Source organism: Choloepus didactylus, chromosome 10 (genome assembly GCF_015220235.1).
Source record: "Choloepus didactylus isolate mChoDid1 chromosome 10, mChoDid1.pri, whole genome shotgun sequence".
Classification (NCBI taxonomy): Eukaryota; Metazoa; Chordata; class Mammalia; order Pilosa; family Megalonychidae; genus Choloepus; species Choloepus didactylus.
The window spans coordinates 123,564,598-123,587,501 of record NC_051316.1 but is presented as its reverse complement, the minus strand read 5'-3'; the positions used below and the strand labels follow the sequence as shown (position 1 = coordinate 123,587,501).

General features: G+C 43.7%; 1 protein-coding gene across 3 annotated transcripts in view; it reads left to right on the top strand.

Annotated features, from left to right (window-relative positions):
* Positions 1–21,581, top strand: part of PLPPR1 (phospholipid phosphatase related 1) — a 325,980-nt gene extending 304,399 nt beyond the window's left edge. For all 3 annotated transcript variants that reach the window (XM_037798320.1, XM_037798319.1, XM_037798318.1), the window contains 4 exons: positions 9,292–9,542; positions 12,652–12,828; positions 16,315–16,446; positions 21,214–21,581. In XM_037798320.1, the coding sequence (XP_037654248.1) occupies positions 9,292–9,542; positions 12,652–12,828; positions 16,315–16,446; positions 21,214–21,246 (593 nt within the window). In that variant the 3' untranslated portion in view covers positions 21,247–21,581. The remainder of the gene's footprint in view (positions 1–9,291; positions 9,543–12,651; positions 12,829–16,314; positions 16,447–21,213) is intronic.
* Positions 21,582–22,904: the final 1,323 nt, after the last annotated feature.

Sequence of the window (22,904 nt, the reverse complement as noted above, 5' to 3'; positions counted from 1 at the left end):
CATCAAGACTGCCATGAGGTGTTGGGGTTTGCCCAGCACCGGTAGGAGGAGACCCCAGGAATTCTGGTTCTATGCAACCCTGGAATTGACTCTCCAAGAAACTGAAGCTTTCACTGTGGTCAGAAACTTCGTTTTGAAGAATAAGATGATAGTTGATGTATGTGGATCAATTTGCATATTATAATTGAAAAAGTTTGGATTCATTGCCAGAGATAAGAAAAGTGCCTAATTCGGTGATATTTCATAGGCATTCCGTCATCGTATTCTTGTTGCAAATTGTTGGCTACAAAATCAAGGAACTCTTGTTCTACTGTGGCAAGTTCAATACATTTCATGCTCTAAATTAAATGTATTGCACTTGCTCTAATACATTTAGCATGCTGTAAATCTTTGCCTCTTCTGGGTACCCGTGTGTGCGTGCGCGCGTGTGCACGCGTGCACATGAGTTGCTCCCAAACATACAAAACTAAGGTGCCTTTTTCACAGCCTGGTGCCAACCTGTATTTTTTGAAATGCATTAAAAAATAAGATTAGAGGAGTAGGATTAAGAACATGGGCTCTGGAGCCCCACTCTTTAGTTTCTAATCCCATCCTCACTAGCTGTGTGACTTTTATTAAGTTAATTAGCCTTTCTGTGCCTCAGTTTCCTCATCTGTGAAATGTAGGAATAGTGGTAGCATCTACCTCATAGAGTTTGGGGAAGAATTAAATGAACATATATTGCAAATACTTAGAACATTGCCTAGTCCACAATAAACACTACCTATTATCTATTATTAGTAATATTGCCTAGCTTGTATGGCAGTCATATTCAAACATCTCATCAACTCAGCACTCCCTTGCAAGGAAATGGAATAAACATGGTAACATAGATGAATTACCTTCTTTATTAGGAAACTTCCAGGTTGAATAAAGCATGTTAAAGCGTTTGTGATTTTTCCATTTCCAAAAGAAGCTGTTGTTTCCTAAGGAAGGCTCTTCACAGCTGAATTGAGGATGTGTTTACAATAGATGAAATTTCACACTGGAGATCCTGATATGTCAAAAGAAAAGGCAAAAATGAACTGTATCCATTTCTTTGTGTCCTGTATTCCATTTTCAAGGGTAATTTGATGAAAGACACGATCCAGAATGAAGAGCTAATTGCCGAATCAGAACTTAGTTTGAGGAAACGGTACATAAGAATACCTTGGTCCTAGCAGCATTTCCAAAACTGACAAAGGTGGCACTAGGGAGCCCATGTGTGATGGTTTGGAGGTTTTATGGACCCCAGAAGGATCATGTTATTAAAGCTAATCCATTCCTGTGGGTGTAGACCTATTGTGGGTGGGACCTTTTGGTTAGGATATTTCCGTTGAGGCTGCCCCAGCTGGGTCTTAATCCTCTTACTGGAGTCCTTTATATATAAAAGGATGAAAAGCAGAGAAACAGACAGAGAGAAAGACACAGAAGCTGAGAAGGACACACCCAGAAAGCCCCAGAAACAGAGAGGAAGCCAGAAGCTGGAAGCAACAAAACCCAGGAGAGAAGGACCAGCAGATGTCGCCATGTGCCTTCCCATGTGACAGAGGAGTCCAGGATCACCAGCAGCCGGTCTCCAGGGAGAAAGCATCACTTGTTAATGCCTCAATTTGGACATTTTTGTGGCTTCAGAACTGTAGGCTTATTTATTAGCTTATACGCTAATAAATCCCCTTTGTTAAAAATCAGTCCATTTCTGGTATATTGCATCTCAGTACCTTTAGCAAACTAAAACCCCATGCCATTTGCATCTCTATTTTTGCATCAATAAGATTTTCATCACTTTCCCCACCAAAACAAAGGCAAGGAACAGATTGAAGAAAGCAACTTTCCTCACTTCTTTAACACCATAGTACAAAAGGTATCACAAAAGACTCTGAACTGGTTAACTTTTGAAAGTGAGAAAATGTTCAAGCATTCTTAATTTCACAGAACATGATTGTTCTTTAATTTTCTCTTTCATCACATAGTTTCACTACACATAGGCAAAATAACAGCCCTATATTAGACAATTTTTGGTAAGAGGGTGAGAATGTGTGTTGAGTAAGGAGTGGAGCAGGGGGAGCACAAGCTGCAGTACGGATGAAGATCTGCTCACAGAGCAGACAAGCCCTTCCGGAACGGGAGCATTCACTCCCACCACTCCTTTTCACAGAGAGGCAGAGAGTACTGTTACCAGCATAACCCAGATAACTTGTGTCCATACCTTTGTTGCTACCCTTTTCTTTTTTCAGTTCTCTGGGTTGGTTTTTCCAAGTAAAGATACATAGAAGCCAGGCTTTCATGTTCCCATATGCTCATGTTGAAACTGACAACCATTGCAACTTCTCAGAACCAGCAATGGGGACAGTTCTTTCAAAGATGTCCGCGTCAGAGTCACACTGTACCCATTAGTATTTCCCAAGGTCATCATGACTTTCAAATTCTTGTGCTTCTCAGATGTCTCCAGTGAGAAGTCTTTCCTTAGAGATAGCATGGGTCTTCATAATTCAATTTAAGGTTCATTTTTCATTTGTGCTACACTGAAAGTAGAGAACACTTTGATTTCTAAATTATGATTTACACGTTTCTCCATTTACAAGACTCTTATGAGGTCCCAGGTTTCTGTTGTCCTGTTTATTTGCTGTGTGCCCAGCACTATGTTGGATTTTATGTCATTTTTTAAAAAAGAAGAGATGTTCCCTACAACTTATGCCCTAAATGGTTTGAGGTCAACCCCGTGTGCAATAGAATTGGAGATGTGCAATACCAGCAAGAGTTAGAAAATCTGGATGAGTTTCTGTGCTCTTTTCTCTTCTGGTTACCATCCTCTGAAGTTTTTTCGGTGATTTATTCATTGGTCCCATAAATATCTATTAAAAGCTTACTGTGTGCCAGATTTGATACTAGATTTTGGGAGCATGATGAGGAGCCAAACTAGATATGTTCCCTGTTCTTACAGACTTGTCTTCTAAAGGGGGGAATAGACATATTATGATCACATAAATGTGAAATTCCTACTGGCACAAAGAGTATGAAAGAGAAGGTACTATCAAGGCCCCACATGATGATTTATTTCTCCGTGTTCACTCTTCACTGAGACAGGATCCGTACACACTCAAGAGTTTAGCAACAGAAAGAAGTGTGACTTGCTCCTGGCCTGCTTCTGAATTGCTTTGCACAGTTCCGAGGCTCTAAGCCAAAAAGTGGGCTTTCAACTACAGCCACCGAGCCACACTGAACTGGGATAGCCCCCTACCACCACTACCTCGCCATGTGGCTGCTGGGGCTCCAAAGGCATTCAGACAGCTGAGGGGGCAAAGGAGACAGGCCTCTGGCAAATTCAAAGAGCAGAACCCATCCACGAGGAGACAGCACCCTATTTTCTGAGCAGCCTAGATCCTGGATGTCTGAGTCAAGGGCCAGAACGTAGGAGAAAGGAAACCTCTCCCTAAGTTTGGGTTTTCCGTGAAGTAAAATGCAGTGTTTGTGTGTATGAGAGGGAGACAGACAGAAAGACAGACACAGAGAAAGATATGGGGAGGGAGAGACAGACAGAAATCATGCACCCTCCATCTGTCTCACTTATTCACCCTTCTAGTTGACATCAGTCCTATTTCTCAGTGTCATTACGAGTTTTCACCTTTTGTCACTAATATCAGGTATGCATGTTGTATATATTATGTCCCCAGAAAAGCAATGTCCTTTAATGCAATCTTGTGGGGGCAGACTTATTAGTCTTTTGATTAGATTGGAACCCTTTGATTGAATGTTTCCATGGAGATGTGACCCACTCAACTGTGGGTGGGACCTTTGATTACATTATTTCCATGGAGGTGTGGCCCCTGCTCATTCCGAGTGGGTCTTGATTAGTTCACTGGAGTATTTAAGAGCGCTCAAGAGCCAACATAGACGCTGCTGATGCTTGGAGGCACTTGGAGATGCAGACAGAAGGATGTTTGGAGATGCTAAGCTAAGAGATGAAGCCTAGAGTTTGCTCTGGAGAAGCTAAGAGAGAACCCCCAGATGCTTACAGAGGGACAACCTGGGAGAAAGAAGCAAGGACGCACAGGAACTGAGAGAGAGGGGTGAAGACAGAAGCCTGGAGACATTTTGGAGAAAGCCATTTTGAAACACAACCCGAGAACAAAGGACCAGTAGACACTAGGTATCCTCTTGCTGATGCCTTAGTTTGGACACTTTATGGCCTTGGAACTATAAATTTGTGACCTAATAAATCCCCTTTATAAAAGCCAATCCATTTCTGGTATTTTGCATAACAGTAGCTCTAGCAAACCGGAACATCGGGTCTATTTTAGCAACTGAAAGACACGCCACCTGAGGCTGTTAGCAAGCTGCTCTTTTAAACTGGAAATTCCACATTTAATATAGAACATTTGGCCTTTGGTTCAGAGTCTCCTTCTGAGGCTACAGGCTCTTTGGGGTTTAAAAGAACCTAGTCCTCCCTTCGCCCACCCACCAGCCCCTGCTACTCATCCTCTATCCCCTGGGTCTGTGCCTCCTAATGAAGGTCTCCCAGGTGGAAATTAGCAGAGAGCCCCGCAGCACTGAGTAGTGTGGGTCCATATTTTTTTTTTCAGGTCTAGGGATTTTATTACTCATGGCAAAATCAGTAGACGTATCTCCCTGTTCATGGGGTTCCCCAGGCCCCACAAGTTCCACAGCGGTGGCACAGGGCCCAAGATGGGATTGCACATGGTGTTTTATGTGATGGGAGAGGAACAAAGAGTTTAGGAGAGCCGCCATTTTTCAACTGAACAGAAGTGCGCTTGCTTTTAGTCCGGGAGAGAAGCATTGTCTTGTCCCTTGAGCTTCCTCGCTGTCAACACAACTCCAAGAAACAGCTCAGGTAAAGGGTAGCCAGAGCCCATGGCAGATTGTCTCTCCCAGTGGCAGGTAGCAGAGCCAAAATCCAAACCCAGAAAGCGACTTGAGAACAGTTGGATAGAATCTTGAAAATATATATAATATCCAATTTCTATTATTGCAAAAAAATTTTTTTGGAATACTTGGGTTAAAAGGATATTTTCCTCATGTGGTACAGGCCATCACCAACCAACAGCATTATATTTAAAGGCATAAATTTAGAGGCAACAAACTGCCTAATAGTGCCCAAATCTGCATACTAAATAGTGAGGGCATCCATCGCTTGGCCCATGCACACCTCTGCCTGTTGTGATAATGAGACATGGTTTTCTCGTGGCATCCTCTCTTCCTGTTGCCTTCAGTCCTGTTGGGAACATCACGTATGGTGTCTGCCTTCCCCTGACAAGGGTTGACCAAGCCGGGCAAATTGTACTTTCTTCCTTGCATTTGTTTCTTGAGTGCGAGAAAGCACAGTTCCTAGCAAAGCTTGAAGGTTAGCTGTGGAGCCATAGTTTGGTAGTTCTGGGTTTGGGGGGAGGCCTGACCATCTCCAGTGGACCAATTATCTATGGCTTCCAAGACCCCCTTCCTGCCCATTTTCCGGGTGTGTCACTGCTTCTTCTACGACATCCTTGGTCAGGTAAAAGGACCGGAGCCAAGCACTGAATCTGTGACAGGGACCGTGTCCCAGAGTTTCCCCTCCATGTTCGAAACTACCTTGTCCTACCTGAGGTTGGATGGGGTCCAAGTAAAACCCTGAGAAAAAAAAGTTAAGGGCTTTTCAACACCTTCATCTTCCTCCTTTCTCATCCTTTGGCTTGCCTGCTGAGTGTCAGATCGTTTTAGGCCATAAAGAGGCATGGACAGGTTTCCTTAGATGATCCATGTCATCGCAACAGGAACCCTGGATCTCATCAACAGATGCCAATCTCTCTGTCCTAATTCCAGGCTTCTTCCGGCTGCCCAACCCTCTCAGCATTCCGGGGCCCTCCCTGCCTCAGGGACCTGGAATTCACGGCTGCCTGCCCCTTACCATGCCAGGACGTGTGGGCTCCGGGAGGTGGTCACTGGGGTGGAGTACTTTGACCCTCCCTCGCCCACGGCCAGTGTAGCTGCCCTGTTGCCGTGGCATCGTGCTGGATGTGAAACTTCTCCAAAGAACCTCAGGGCACCTGAGCTGCAATGAGTTCTCCAAGTCCCATAGCTCTGGAAAATCCAAAGTGCTTTACTTTTAGGCTTTTGTGTCCATTGTAACTTCTAAAATCCATTCAGAAATGTAAGTAGCTCCCCAGAAGCAAGGGACCCCATCAATGGAAATGAAGGAAAGCCACATATAAATAGAGCCAGCCAGAGGTACTGATGTGAAGAATGTCTGCCAGAATCTCAAAAATATGAGCTCACGTAAAGAGAGAATTTTATATACCAAGCTATGATAGAGATATATGCTTTTAAAATCTCTGCTTCCAAATCATACCTTGCAATATGGGCGTCCATAAATGATGCTTCACTCAGCTCTGAGGATAAAAGTGGCTGTGCTATTTTTAGTGTCTGAAGCTTGAAAAGGAAATTTTTTAAAAGATACACACTAGGGGCTGGGGGATAAGTAACAGAAGGGAGGCCTGAGTTTCTTTGCAGAAGCCCCATACAAGCTGACGTTGCCTGTGGACACCACTGAGGCTTGCACAGCCCTTTGTTGGCGTGACCCGGTCAGGCAGGTGCACCCCTTGGGTGCAAGATCAAATGCATCAGGATAAAACGTTTTAAAAGCAGATGCTTGTTAATGAATAAGGGGAAGCAGACGTGGTCCAGAGGATGCAGAAAGAAGAGGGAGAAAGCAACTTTTGGCAGCAATATCATAGAACGGCCAAGAGGAGAGCTGACAGTCTCAGCGAGCTGGCATCCCAGACACAGATTGGAGGAGCCTGGAAATCCTCAGTCTCAGAAAGAACAAACCCGCCCTCATTGGAAGCACTTCTGAAAAATGAAATGCCAGAGGAAAACACTGCTGCTGGCCCTTTTTTAAATCATAAATTACCCCAGTTTCCTGGAAAAGTTTGTCTGCACAGACTTATTGCGCCTAGAAAAAGCCAGAAACCTGGCCCTTGAGAATCTTGCTTGAAGATATAAAAAATGTCCAACTATTCAGATTTCCCAAACCTGGGAGTGCAAACTGCCTCAGATGATCAACGCCTGCTCTCAGAAGTCCAGCCTGGGAGTGGAGCCAGCTGAAGCCATTGAAAGAGCCAGTTCTCATTGCGATGAAGCACGTTCTGGCAAAGCCACAACAAAGAAGAGAATTATAGTGCTCAAAACGGAATCGAGATGAAAACCGGGTGAAGGTGTCAGCCAAACTCATCTTCACTTAATAGGTTAGCTTTGGGGTGCTGAGATCAGCACAGTTTGCAGATTCAGGGCTTCAAATATGGGGATCAAAATTGGGTAGAAATTTAATAGAAACTACGGTAGACCCTTGACATTTACAGGGGTTTATACTTCCTCTCACAGTTGCCAACCTCTCCCTTCACCGAGATGCATTTGAAAGGTCTCTCTCAACCCTTCAAGCAAGTTGTATCTCAGCTCTGCATAGTTTCTTTTGAAATGTTTAACCTAGAAGGGTAGCCAGCTAATCTACAGATTCACTTAGGCGATTTGAATGATTCGCAACAAGGCTTCCTGGAAGCAATTCTGTTCATCCTCGTTGGAGATTGTCCCGGGGCCCCCACAAAAGACATGTTCAAGTCTGAATCTGTGTTCCTGCGTGTGCAAACCCCCTGTAAAGAAGACCTTTGGAAAATGTTACTGTAAGTTAAAGTGTGGCCATATTTAATCAGGGTGGGTCTTACTCAGTATGACTGGAGGCCTTACAAAGAGGAAATTTAGATGCAGTCAGTCAGTAGAAGCCAAAGTCAGAGAAAGCCACGGGAGGAGATCAAGGGCATTGCCCTGATTTGAAGGACTGTGGAAGCAAGGCCAGTGTCTTGATTTTGGATTTCTAGCCTCAAAACCATGAGAAAATAAAAGGCTGTGGTATTTGTCACAGCATCCTTGGCAAACCAAGATAGTCCATGGTCAAGCTCGTTGGGGCTAATCCTAGGGAATTCACTAGTGACCTGTTGAAATCCAAGAAGTGCAGCCCATCCACGGGATCTCCAGCCATACAGCAAAGTGAATGTGGTCAGCAGAATAACAGCCCCTCAAAGACATCTAAGCCCCAGAACCTGTGAATATGTTACCTTACGTGGCAAAAGGAGCTAAAGGAGCTTAGGGTTCTTGAGATAGAGTTTAGCCTGCATTACCAGGTGAGCCCAGTGAAGCACAAGGGGCCTTATGAGAGGGAGACAGGCGGGGAACGGTCAGAGAAGGAGACATGACAGGAGAAGCAGAGCAATGTGATGGCTGAAGAGGCCACCAGACAAGGGAAATGGGCAGCCTGCAGGAGCTACAAAAGCCAAGGAGTCTTTCCTACAGCCTCCAGCAGGAACACAGCCCAGTCAACCCCTTGATCTTAGCCCCATGAAATCTATTTCAGATTTCTGAACTCCAGAACCATAAGATAATAAATTTGTATTGTTTCAAGCCACAAAATTTGTGATAATTTGTTACAGCAGCAGTAGGAAACTAATACCGTCAACCACATTTGTCTTTAACACCCTTTCTTCTCCTTTCCCGTTTCCAACATCAAATGAAACATCAAATTTAATCAAGGTTTTTTTTTTTTTTTTTATGTCTTTTAGGGACACAGCTCCATCAAAAAAACTCATTCACTCTCACCTGCCATGATGCTATAGATACTCCTCCTTCTAGGAGTATTTGCATTTCCAAAAAGGCTTAGAGAGAACATATTTTCTATGGAAGGCAAAGGAACTGATGTTGAGTAACTACTAAAACCAAACACCATAGCGGGTATTTTGCACAGATCTTATTTCATCTTTCCAATCTCTCTCAGAGGGGTCAACCCCTTCATATTTTACAACTGAGAGTACCAAGATTGGGAGAAGGTACATAACTTCTACTACAAATGCATCACGAAAGGTGGGATGGGCTCCCAAGTCTATCTGACTCCTGAACTCAAATCCTTTCCAATATTAGACCGTGCTGCTCCTGATTTCCTTATACAAAACAATTAGTAGTAGAATTTCTGCCTCAAATTGAAGAAATAGGTGATTTGGAAAGCAGCACCGCTCACTGGTAAGATACAGTGAGGGGACAATTGGACTAGGGACAGTACTTGGGAACTTTCTGAAGGGAACTTGTCCCTCTGCAGATAATCTGGAGGAGGTGGAGGTATTCTCAGGAGACATTCCAGCTGCCCCCTTGCGCGCCCTGAATGCTCAATTCCTCCCAGGGGCAAAGCCAGTCAACGGTGCATGCAGCCATTCCTAATTGCTTTCCATCTCCTCGTAGGGGTGTTTGCATTTGGACTTTTTGCCACGGACATTTTTGTAAATGCTGGACAAGTGGTCACGGGGCATCTCACTCCCTACTTCCTGACGGTGTGCAAACCCAACTACACCGGCGCGGACTGCCGGGCTCACCACCAGTTCGTCAGCAACGGGAACATCTGCACTGGAGACCTGCAGGTGGTGGAGAAGGCGCGGAGATCCTTTCCCTCCAAGCACGCGGCCCTGAGCATTTACTCCGCCTTATATGCCACGGTGAGTGGGCGCTGCTCGCTGTCTCTCCAAGTTGGGTTTTGCAGGGACAGGTGACTGTGACTTATAGTGAGTCATGTTTTTCCTAGATCATATCATTCTCTCTCTCTCTCTCTGTCTCACACACACATACACACACACCAATGTAATATAATATCCTGCCCTGCCAGAGGATATTAGTTCTAGAAAGAATTTTGGTTACTCATCTAGTCAATTCCCCTCGTTTTCCAGAGACAGAAACTGGGGCAGAGAGAATCACTCAGGACACCCAGGCTCCTGGCCCCATATCTGGAATTCTCCCGCCACCCACGAGAACTTCCTTTGCCAAAGCTCTGTCTGGTTCCAGGACAGCTCGCCTTCCTGGCGCGTGCCTACAAATTTATGGTTTGGGTTTCATGTGCTTGGTTGCCCCAAGGGTGTGGAAGGCTCGGGAGAAATCCACGGCTCTGCTTCTCTCCTCCGGACACTCTCTGCCATCACTTTGCTGGGAGAGATGAGTGAGCTGGGCGGGGAGAGAAGACCCCTCACCCCCAAAAGTTCTCTTCTTCCCAATGCACAGGTTTTGACCGCACCCCTGGGGTCTGATGCTCCTTTTACATTTTTTGCTCTCACTCCAGTGAAAACCCAGTGTGTCCCACACCTTAAAATACAAGATGAAATTGTAGTGCCCTCCTATTTTCCCTTTAATTGCCTCCCTTTGGAAATGGCCTCGTTCCTTAAAACCCAGACTGTGGAAGTGTGGGGATCAGCTCAGAGTCCCCATGGCTGGATTTCATGTGCATTTAACTTCAGAGGAGCAATTGTTGGCCAAAAAATCCCTTTTTCTTACTTCAACTTATTTCACACTCTCGTCCAGTGATTCTCAATGAAAAGTGGGGGGAGGAGAAAAGTGGGGGGAGGAAAGAGGAAAGGTATTCTGCAGAAATACCTTTTTCCAACTATATATTGTTCCAGAAATTCTGAGAATGCTCTCCCCCCAGCCCCTGGCACAGCCTATCCATCCCCTCCTGAGAGTAACTGTAGAAATCGCAGAACGCAAGGTCCAGTCTATTAGGTAAAGTTTAAAGAATTTGTTGAATATTCTCTTAAAAGCAGCAGAGAGCACTTCCGTGTCCCATTTACAGAACCACATCTATAGGATCAGTTTGTCAGTGACCAAATATCCAATATGTCTTCCAGCAATTCCTCTCAGATCTATTCTTTCAGGAATACATGATAAAATGATTTCAGTTTGCCCCCACATGAAGGAAACAACATGAATACAAATAGTACAGAAACCTCAATTGACAAAGCAGATCAATTCTAGCTTGGTTAGGATTTTTTGCTCTACAAGAAAAGAATCATGTCAGGTATTTTTTATACAAAGCACATCCTCTGAGGCATTCAGCATATTTTTCCATTTTCAGAATACTGATTTATCACAAATTGTCTATTAACTAAGTTGTATGAAGCAACATACTGCTGCACCTTTTTCTAGCTCTTTACAAGAGTCAAGTTGTTTCTGTGTGAAATTAATTTTTACATCATTGTGAAAATAAATCTATCACTCATAGTAATCATCAAATGATGCCACAGACTTCTTTGGGGAAGAAAGAAGCAAGCATAGTCAACACACGCAGAATAGATGCTTTATAATGCATTTTTTTAGGGATTCATGTATAATCCACTTCAAATCATGTTCCCCAAACAGCCCATAATGAGACAAACCCATTGGATACAGGATTCCAATGGTACAAACATTTTCTGAGCCCCAGTGCATGTTAAATGCCTTCAGAAATTATTCAACAAGTATTTCCTAAGTACTAGTTAATATTGTGAGGCACAGTAACTAACCATAGGCCCATGCTCATAATAGTTTATTATCTTGTAGGAAAGATTTATAAAGGATATAATTAAAAACAATATAGGAGCATAAAATACTAAACTTACATATATATCAGGGATTATATATATATAATAGTTTTAAACAATGTTTCCCACACATCATCAAGAGCGTGTAATAATATGCTCTTATTTATGCATCTTTGATCCAACCAGTTTTGTAGGGCATCTGATTCATAGAATGAAAGCAAATCCTATCTTGTCATATTCCTTCCATAGTTGAAACATCATCCTATGAAATTAATAATTTCCACTGCAATATTGTAAAATGTATCTATTTGCAGTTATATATGCTCATATCATACAAACAAACTGTCGGTCATGGATTATAATGTAAGTAACAGCGTATTATTTTCTAGGGTTGCTAAACCCATCCCATTTGTTAAGAAACAATGGATCAGTGACGCCCTCTCGTGGACAGTTGTCACCATTACCAAAGTGGATCTGCTGAGCGTTCCCTTATTTGAAAGAGGCGCATCCTAACTCTAGGCTGTCAGGGACACACGACTTAGCCAATGGCACTTAAAAGCCTTGCCCAGCTCCTCACAATGAAGTCATAGCAACAGCCTACCTTTCAGGTGTCATAAACTGTCTCATCCATTACTTAGTCCAGGTCTTCCCAACTTTTTTTTTTAAATCATGGCACACATAGATAAGTTTAATATTTTAAAGCACAGTGGAATAAATGAATGGATGGAGCTGATCATAGCTGCCCCAGTGACTGTGGGAAACCATTTCCCAACACAACGGAAACCCATTCAGGTGAGAAACTGGCTGGGAAATTCTAACTCAGTCAATCAACTAAAGCAGTCCACACTTTTGGAATCCATTGCCTGGAAATGTGAAGAAGTAGCTTATGTCTCCACCATAAAGTTCCTTCTCAAGGAAGACTTATTTGGTACTTGAGAACTCTCGCGTGGGCTTCCTAGCACCTCAGATGATTCTTTAAATCATAAAGAAATAAATAAAATCCGCACATTCTGAATCTGACCGTTATGATGCAGCCATTGCCCAGCTCGCTGACCCTTCTGTCCACCTGCCCACTAGAATGCAAAGCTCTGGGGTCCTCGGGCCACTGCTCATTGTTCTCACTACGCTAGTTTCCCACCCAAAGTTTGACTTGGTGGCTGGGTGCATTTGTTCAAGAATGGCCAGTCCGAGCGGTTGCTTTGGCAGGGAAACTTGTGTGTGTGTGCGTGCACCAGTGCCAGGGTCTCTGTCCTGTTTGCAGATGTACATCACAAGCACAATCAAGACAAAGAGCAGCCGCCTGGCCAAGCCGGTGCTGTGTCTGGGTGCCCTCTGCACAGCCTTCCTGACGGGCCTCAACCGCGTCTCCGAGTACCGCAACCACTGCTCGGACGTCGTCGCGGGCTTCACCCTGGGCACCGCCGTGGCCCTGTTCCTGGTAGGTCAGCTGCCTTCTCTCGACCCCGAGCCCTCCGGTGCCCCCTAAAAGGCCACCTAAGGCTGTGGTGAGTCGGCAAGTTTAGGTTTCCCAGGCTTCTTTCCAAGCCCATCTCCCTCTTCCTCTAACCTTATGACAGGCAGTTATTCTCCAGAAATTAGTCATCCTTCAGTTGCAAAATGATTTCTAGAATGCCTTTTCTTTCAGCAATAGGACGGGCTGTCTTCCTTCTGGGATCAGGGAGAAGCTTGCCCCAGCAGGGCGGCTCGCTCCACTGTGTTTGGGATGGAGGTTGGCATATCTTCAAACCTCTATTCTTTAAAAATCGTTCCAAATACATTTAGAGTAGAACAACCTGAGTATTGCTGGGAGGAAGGGGAGAGAAAGAAGATGACTGGTGGAAGCAGGCAACCTCTCTTCCAAATCCCAAGAACCTCTGCTCTGGCCACAGACTTAACTAGCAAAACAAAAGCCCTGCAGCTCGCCACAACCGTGGTTTTGGGAAGGTCTGTTATTATCTGAATATGCCTCTTGGGCCTCTTATTTCTAACACAAGTGGCTTCTTGACCACACAGACTAGCCTAACTGGAAAAGAGCTTGGGAGATAGTTTTCTCCTTATCCTTATATTTCAGATGATGTTTTAGTTCCTCTAATAGATGGGGGTCTGGTCACATGCTCATGTAGGAAATTTCTTAATTGGAGTTGGACAGGAAGATAAAAGGTTTGTTTTTTTATTGGTCTTGTTTTCATTTTTTACAGCTTTATTGAGGTGCATAGGCATACCATAAATGGCACAAAAAAGTGTACAATTTGATAATTTTGACACACAGAAATACTCATGAAACCATCACCCTAATTGATAAAACGGACATATCTGTCATCCCCAAAAGTCTCCTCATGCCCCTTGGTAACCCTTCCTCTCACCTTTCGCCTCCCCTCACCCCAAATCAACCACTGATCTTCCTGTCAGTAGATACTCATTTGCCTTTTCTAGGAGTTCATAGAAGTGGAATCATATACCATGTATCTTTGTCATCTAGCATCTTTCACCCAGCATATTATTTTGAGACTTACGTATGTTGTGATATGTGTCAATAATCCATTCCTTCTGTGACTCTGAGTATCCCATTGCAGTGCAGTTTTTTATTATCTTCAAGGATTTAAAATAGGCTCAGAAGGATTGAAAGTGAATCACCAGACCCGGAGCCTCACGTGTTGTGCATGAAATGAATCCCCCAATAACGGCCTCTCCAGAAGCCGTCCCCCTCTGGGAGGATCTCCCACCCCCCCAGTTCTGTCCTCTCTGGATCAAAGCCCCTGAAGATGGCCGTGGCACATGGAAGGTCTTCACAGTTAATGACCGACCCCTCCCTTACCCCTGCCCCTACTCCCTGTTGAGATACACCCAGCAAGTGCCCATACTTATTCAGGACACTGATTGAGAAGCTCTGTTCTAACTCAAAGTTATTTTGAGTAGATCCTGTATTTTTTTCCCCAATGAAAGACAGAGGGCTGAAATGAAAATTCTCTGGGTGAAGTTGCAAGAAACTGAGATGATCCTGATGTATCGATATCTCATAATGGATATTTCCCTAAGAATGCTTCCTCAAAGAGGGAGAGAATGCAGGTGCCTTGAAGAGAAGAGAGGGGTTTCGAAGAGAGATCGGGGCGCATAAACGAAGGCTTTGAGCTCCAAAGAAAAGCCAAACAGTCTTGCTGTCCATCAGTCCTGGAGCCAGCCAGCCCCAGCCAGGGAAGCAGAGCAGTGACCACTGTCCTGAGCAATTTCCTGGGGTCCTGTGGGATGATCTAGGTCTGGGAAAGCCTTTGTGTTTGCTGAGGCTTCACATACAAACTCCACTTTAACATTAAACTTGTTTTCTCTCGGTAGTTTGCAGCCCTGTTTCCTACTGCTCAGTTATGAATTGGACTGTGTTTGCCTGCAAGCAATTCTGAAGTGATGTCATCTATGATTTTCCACAAATGACCTTTATGGGGGGCCCAGATGTGTTATTGAATTGCTCTGGCACGGAAACAGGCTGCCCTGTCTCAGTCTGCATCTGCAAATGCCCATGCACATGCCCCACCACACACACACACACACACACACACACTCACTCACACGTGGCACGCTGGGGAACGGGTGCGAAGACTTGAGTGATGGATGTCATGGAAAAGAGATGGGAGGCATTGCAAAGCAGAGACTCGGAGAGGAGACAGAGAAAGAGGGAGAGGAGCAGTGTCTGAGAACGGGAGCACACTCATTGCATATGTTCACTAAGGTTTGACCTGTTTGTGTTTACCATGAAAATGAGAGTGGAGGAAGGGGAGGAAATTAACTGAGCAATCATCAGGGAATAGATCAAAGCCTGTGCTCCCAGAGCAAACCCTTACAGCATCCGTGTCCTCATCTCACAGATGAGGAAAGTGAGGCTCAGAGGTGCATAACTGCCCGGTGGCTGCCGGACCAACGCAGCACGAATCTCACCTGGGTCTCTCCCACTCCAGGGTCCTCCACTTGCCACTTTCTCCTTTCCCTGAAGGGAGGAGGCTTGAGCAGCTGGAGTGCAGCTGCAGGTGAGCTGGGTGGAGCGCATTTGCTATGTAAATGTTCTGCAGAATTTGAAGGGTGATACCGGATATAGGAACAAAGATGAAAACAAGGGAAGAGTGAGGATAGAAAGAGGCGGAATAAACTCGACACAGGAAAAACAAGCAGAGACAAGGCGAAAACAAGAAAGGAGCCCCAGTAGGAAATAAAGAAAAGCGGGTAGTAATTTAAAGGGAAAATTTTTAAATGGTAGCAATGAAAGAAAACTGCCATTGACGAGTTGTTTAATCACCAACAAATAAAAACAAATAAAAATCAACTTCCTAGTAGTGTAATTTGAGAGTGAGCATCTTAGGCAGGGGTTAAAGGCTAGTGAACATTGGCTGAGGGCTGGTTATGTGTTTGGCCCGTATGAAGACACAAAAGAGCACAGCGGTTAGATTCCGGGGCTCTGGGGTTAAAGCTCTGTGTGAGCTTGGGCAAGTTCTCTGACTTCTTGGTGCTTCCTTATCTAAGCTGGAGATGATGATACCTCCCTTGTAGGGTTGTTGGTGGGTTAAATGAAGTGACCTAGTGCCCTCAGCCTGGTGCTAGATGGACAGTAGCCCTTAGCAAATGGCAGCTGTTATTAGGTGGTCCACACTTGTCATGGGTTTGTACATCAGTACAAATCCTTTTAGATAGGTGTCTTTATTCCCATTTTACAGGTGAGGAAACAGGCTCAATGGGGTGGAGCGATGGTCACTGGCCCCCTGGTGCTTCCTTGGCTCCTAAGACAGTGCTCAGCGGACAACCTGGGCCATGCCAGAGGTCCACCCATGGCCCCACCCGCCCCCAGGAGAAGAAGGCACAGGCACGACGCGGTGGTATTCCAGGGGAAGCCAGACGGTGACAGCCACAGTCTGACCCAAATCTCTTTTCCTTCATCCTGCAGGGAATGTGCGTAGTCCATAACTTTAAAGGAACGCAAGGGTCTCCTTCCAAATCCAAACCCGAGGATCCCCGTGGAGTGCCCCTAATGGCTTTCCCAAGGATAGAGAGCCCTCTGGAAACCTTAAGTGCACAGGTACAGTAAAGCTGGTTCAGTAACTAAATACACAGGCTCAAACCCGTAACCTCAGGAGGCACCAATCCAGTCCCCCACCAGGGCAGGGCCTCGTGAACCCACAAACCAGAGGTCCTCGGGAGGAGCCTTGAGAAAGAAGCTTCACAAATCCCCTCAGTCAGCCCTGTATTCATTCTGAGTGTTGGCAATCATGAATCCTCAGGAAGTTCTTAGTAACGTCTAACTTCAACTCCGGCTGCTTCGGAACAACTTGCCTTTCCGTGGTAATTTGCTTGTAAACCTGGTGCAATCGTGTGGGAGACCAAGTTGATTTGGTAATTAGGAAAATATTTGGAAAGAAAAAATTGTGTCCTATCCAAGGATAGACGTAAGCTGGATGCATATTAACCAAGGGTTATTAATTAAATGTCCTTTGGCATCTCTTTTGATGACTGTGATTAAAAATTCAATGGAACAAATACTTACTGGGCACTTATTACATGCCAGGGTTTTGCTTGGTGCCAGGGATACTGAGAATAACTAAACACTGACTCCAGGAACTCACAGATGAGCAGGAAAGAGGGCTATAAATGAGTAATTATACTGAGACATGCTGAAAAAAGGTTTGCAAAGTACTGTGTGCAGACAAATGAAGAAACAGCATCTCTTCTGTCTAAGAAGATGGAAAACCATGAAGATGGCTTTCCAGCTGAAAGGAGCCTCGAAAGATAGTATAAGAATTTATCTTGTGTCCAGGTGCTTTACAAATATAATCTTATTTGTGCAAAATCTGTTGGCTAGATACTATAATTCCCATTTCACATATAAGAAAACTGAAGACAGGGAGGTTAAAGTACTTACCCAAGACCATATACCTAGCAAGTGGGAGAGGGGGGCAAGTAAGTAGGAGTCCGTTAAGCAGACAAGACAGGGAGGAAGCCAATAACAAAACAGCGTTTTTATTAGCATGCTGCTTTTTTCAGGTGGCTGTGCCCTGATAAGGTGTTAAGTTGTTTATCTTGAGATCTTGCTTGTATTTGGCATTTTCTTACTAAACCATTTTTATAGATAGTGCCAGGTAAACCAAGCCATAACCTATTTCACTTTTAATGAAGATGTTCTAATGTTATTAATGAACCGGGGGGGAAAAAAAACAACAATGAAGCTGTTTCCATCTTAGGAAAAATATTATGGCTCTCCATTCAACCCAGTACCAAGTATTTGTTTTTTCTTTATTTTTCCCTTAACTGGTATTAACGTAGAAATTTCAGCTTGACCTAATTAGAAATAAAGTACTGAAAACATATTTCTGATTTATTCGTATACAGCCTGTTGAATGATGAATTTGTGAAATAACACCTTATAGTGAAATGGGTCTCAGTAAGGCACTGCCTAGTTTTTCTTACCGAATTATAGTCCCGTTCCCAGCGAGGTCAGTTAAGGTAAGGCAACTGAAGACAAAGGTGAATTTGAGAAACAAAAAATATTTGTTGAGTTCCTCAGACATGCCATTCTATCCCTGTGCCTGTGTGAACACTGTCTTCTTTGCCCTGAATATCCTGCTCTAAGAATGTCCCTCCCCACCCCATCTTCCTGCTCAGCTCTGCTCAAGATTTACACTCCATCTCCAGAATTCTCTTTCTCTCCACTCTCAGGCATCGTTAAGAGTTGACCTGGCCAAAGGAAGCCCGGACACGTTGGGGACGGGTGGAGGGGGGGGTGGGATTCTACTTACCTTGAAAAATGAAGTGCCAAAACAGGGTTGCGAAGACTGCTATCCACATTCCTAGGAAAGATGCAGCATCTATATATACATGAATTGGTTGTTCGCTATAGGCGGTGGTTGACGTTCTCTCAAATCTGCTAGTATATCTTTGTGGCCATGTAGGTCACTTCATTTGGATACACCTTGAGGCCTCTCCTGAGCACCAGGCCCCCCGTGTGGTCACCCCTCATGAACAAAGCCAACATTGTCCACTCATACCTGCCTCCCCCAAGGACTTGGAGATCTTTGAGGATCTGGCCCCGTGTAGACCACGTCTTTCTTGCTCTCCATAGTTCAGTGCATTCACTAGATGTGAAATACATGTTGGACGGATGGATGGAGGCAAGCCAGAGCCACAACCTCAACTAGAAACTTTAGTCCAAACCAAGAACCTAAAATCATACCAAAGTCACTCTCTGAACCCCTATGGGAAATGAGATTTATGGGAAACAATGAGCAGGGCTTCCACGGGCTAGTCAAAGTGGAGCTACACAGAGCTGCCTCAGGTGATGCCATCTACACCGCCTGTGGGACACACTCAAGGAAATGAACATCCGCTTTTAGTGTCACCTGCTTTCCACATGGATAATGTTGGAGGATAGTCCGTTTCTTTGTAAATCAAAAAAGAGAGCTAGCATTTATTGAGAGCCATCTCATTTAATCCTCATGATAATCCTGCAGTAGGTATTATTATCCCATTTTATAGATGAGGAAAATATAATACGAAGAACTTAAAGAACAGATCCAAGGTCACTCAGTCAAAATTAAAACACAGTCCATCGAACTCTGAAGGCTTTGCCTTTAGGATTCAAGGGGAATTCCTCTTTGAAATCTACAGGTCTCCTCCTTGAATGTGCAAATATGCCACAGCTAGAGCTGGAGCAATGCTGGTTGAACTGAACTCTGGATCTTCCAAAATAAATATGCCCTGTGTTCTCCCCTGGGGGCAAGAGCTCCCTGCAAAATGCCAACAGCTCTGATTTCCAGTAGAAGCTGCTCCTTTGTAATTCCTGTGGTAGAACCATCTCCCCAGGGAGAAGGTCACTGGGGACATTAGAGAGCCTCGCTTCAGAGCACATGTCCACACGCATGAAATCCATCCCGCTTTTCAGAACATTGCAAGGAAAAGGCTGTGTGCATGGGGAGCCTGCCAGGCCGTCCCCTTTCCTTCTCCCTAAGATGTTTCTTCCCCTTTACATACCCTGGGGCAGCAATGCCGTCTTCCCTCTTTAAAACCTCAGCTCAAATGTGAATATTAAATAGCAAACCAAAAGTAAATATTTAACAGACAATTCAAACGAAACAAAAGTACTCGGGTTTCCAAAGCATTATGAACTTGGAGGGTCCTTGTGACCCCAGAGAGACCACCGTGTGGATTCTTGGAGAGGTGTGATTCCAGAGCTCTCCGCATCCTACCACCTGCTGCCCACCTCAAACTCAGTTTTGAGCAGTTGTGTCCCTGCCACACACACAGTTTATGTTAACAAAGAAAATAAAGCAGAGACAAAGGATTAGCTCACTCTCAGTGTGGAAGAGAGGCTCCTTATGTCTTCCAGAAGAGAAAAGCAAACATTTGTTTTCCTTAATGCCAAGAAAGAAGAAGCCACCAAAGACTATCCCAGGAGACTCTGATTCAGCAGGTCTGGGATGAGAAAAATTATATTTAAAAAAAAAAGTTCTAATGTCCCCATTGATTAAGAACTAGTGATATTATAGACAAATAGTAATGATTTGGAGAGTTAAAGAAATCCGCACAAAGTCCCGCTTCCTAGTTGTCTTAAGATGTTGAATTCCTATCTCTCTACCACTTAACCCTTAAATAGAATCTTATCAACAGGAAATGACAAAAGCATTGACCAAAACACACTACAAAACGAAAGCATTTTTTAAAAAATTAAGCATAAAAGGGAAAGTTACTTTTCACATAATGGCAAGAAATGCCAGAAGTTGGCAAGTTGGCAGGAAACACGAGATATGACCTCATTTTTCACAAATATGGCAGAACAAAAGTACCTTGAAAAATACAAAATACTAACTTTCTAAAACACATAGCTGAGTGCTCAAGCATGTCATGTAAATCTCTCGTGTCCTACAAACCAACAGGAATCAGGAAATCTAGAATAATCAATTGGCACTAAAGCCACAGATTCTCTGATAGATTTACCAATGCCATGAACGCAGAGCTTTGAGTTTTAAGGGCAAAAAGACTTGTGACTGCAAGAGGTGGGGGGCAGGAGGAGCAGGAGTGACAAAACAAGTTTTGGGAGGAGCAGGTGAATAACTGAGATTGCTACCAAAAGCCAGAGGGTCCAAAGGACTATGCTTTCTACTAGAAAAACAAAGCCATCTGCTTCCAGAGAAATCTGCGGGGGAATTTGTCAGTGTTGGACAAGCTCCAGATAGAAAATTCCTCTAAGAAATCATAACTGCCCAGCATGCCCTCCCATGGTTTGGAGTTGAATCTATGTAGCCTTTATAGATAAAGCAATACTAAGCCAGGAAATTAACTTGAAGTGGTTCTAGATTTGTAGATTTCCATTACAGCCGAAACAAATGCAGATTTTCTCTAGAGGAGGTCATCAATCCATGCCTAGAAGAATTCAGTAAACAGAATAAGGAAATAGCAGAATGAGTCCCAAAAGAACTTAAATTATTGGGATGATCAAATGCAGCATGACAAAAGCATATTTAAGCAAATAAAGGGAGAATTAGAAACATAAAGAATAAGGGGATTTATATAAAATAAAGTGCTTATATTGGAAAATAGTTGGGTACGTATAATACAAGATAGAATGATATAGAAGACAAGTTTCAGAGAAGAAAGGATCCTATTTTGGTTGAAAAATCAGGGAAGATTTAATGAAAGAAGTAACAGTTTGGGGGGGCCTTGGATGAGCATGTGTGAGAGAGGGTCTGCTTGGGCAAACACCAGGACAGAGAAAGAATGGGATATTCAGGAAAGAGGAAGTGTATACACTAGTCTACCAAGTCTAAGATTTTCTCTGCTTTTGTTTGCTCTGCAGAATCATTCTGCTTCCATGACCGAAGTTACATGAGAAGGCTGATGTGTCACACAATGTTTTTTAATCACCCTCCAATTCGATACTTCAAGACACACGGTTACTGAATGTCAAACTGTGAAGACAAGTATTATGTTTATCTAGTTAGAAGCTAATGTTTTGTACATTTTTTGTATGAGGAAGTGATGTAGCTTGCCCTGAATTTTTTTTTGTCAGCTTTAATATATTGATGGCAGAATTTTAAGACCAACAAAATTTTCTTCCTGTTCAAGTGTGCATTGAAGAACCATGGTTGATGTTGTTTTGTGAGATTTGTACACAGACCTTCTTTTCTCCATTTTATAGACAGAAATAAAATTAATATAACAATTCATTTTGACCTTTTGTTACCATAGTTTGCTGCCTCCTCTGGATTTTTGAATTTTAATGAAAGTTAAACTCTTGAGTGGCAGGGAGGACAAGGTTGGTTAATGGTAAATCTCAAAATCAACTGTGCAGAAAGAAACATTACTTTGAGAAAGAACTTTCTGTTTCGATCTCTTAGCATGTTGTTGCAGTCTAAGTTAATAGTGATAAATTAGTAAAGTCATCTAGGACTCCAAACAATTGGCAGAGATTCCTGGATGGGGTGCGGGGAGGTAGGGTTTGGGGTTAGATGATTCTTTCTTAGATAATGGCCTTGCCCGTCTAAGAAACTCAAGAGCTTTCTGTAACCACGTCCTTGGGCAGCAGCTACCACAGCAGCCTTTCTTCCAAAGAACAGGCAGCACCAGCCGCCCCTGTCAACTCAACAGTTTTGTATATCATACTGTATGGACTTTATATGAAAATGAATATTCTACAGTTTGCACAGTATTATTTCACAGAAAGGGTATCAAAGCATCTACAACAGATGGCCCAGAGCAACAGCATCACTCTGTGGCTTTTAATTCTTCTAAAATTTTAACTGCATCTCATTTTTCTAGCATGGTGATAACTAATGTGTAACCCCTTCGAGAGAAGGTGCTCCCTTGTATGTACATCTCAGAATGTTTTCTTGACTCTATCATGTTGGCTCTTCTTAGCATTTTTTGTACATATTTTTTTTCTAAAGAGAAGAAAAAAGTTATCACAAAATGTATTCTGGCTCATGTCCTTTGTTTTAAGCTTCATCCACTGGACAAAGGTATTTGAAGGGTCATGATGAAGTAACCTCAATGAATGGCTATATTTCTGAGTTGTGTGCATGTGTATGTAAGTGTGTGTATGTTTAGGCAAAATAAAAGAATTCTTGAAATTATTAAGACACACAGAAGCACAGGATTCTGGATGGCCTCTGTCTTCAGCTTGCCCACAGGTACTCCCGGAAGTTACCTTTGCTATAATTTTCCCTAATCCCCAAACCACTCTGCCCTAAGCTTATCTCTTCTCACTCTTGTGCTCTCTGTCATTCATGAGCAACCTCGGGAGACCGTTAGCCCCTGAGCACATCCATATCTTTCATTTCTTTGTCTACGTGCCAAGAGCAGGGCTGGGTAGATGGATGCCAGCCTTCTGCTTTTCTATTTTGGCCTAAGAAGACTGTAACTCATGTGGAAATAGGGCCTGAAGAGAGCTGAAAGAGGGGTGTCTTTACATGCAGGAATGAGAAGGGTGAGGGAACTCCACCCAGAAGTGGTGGATGTGAGGGTGCATCTCTTGGCGAGTTCTAGAGA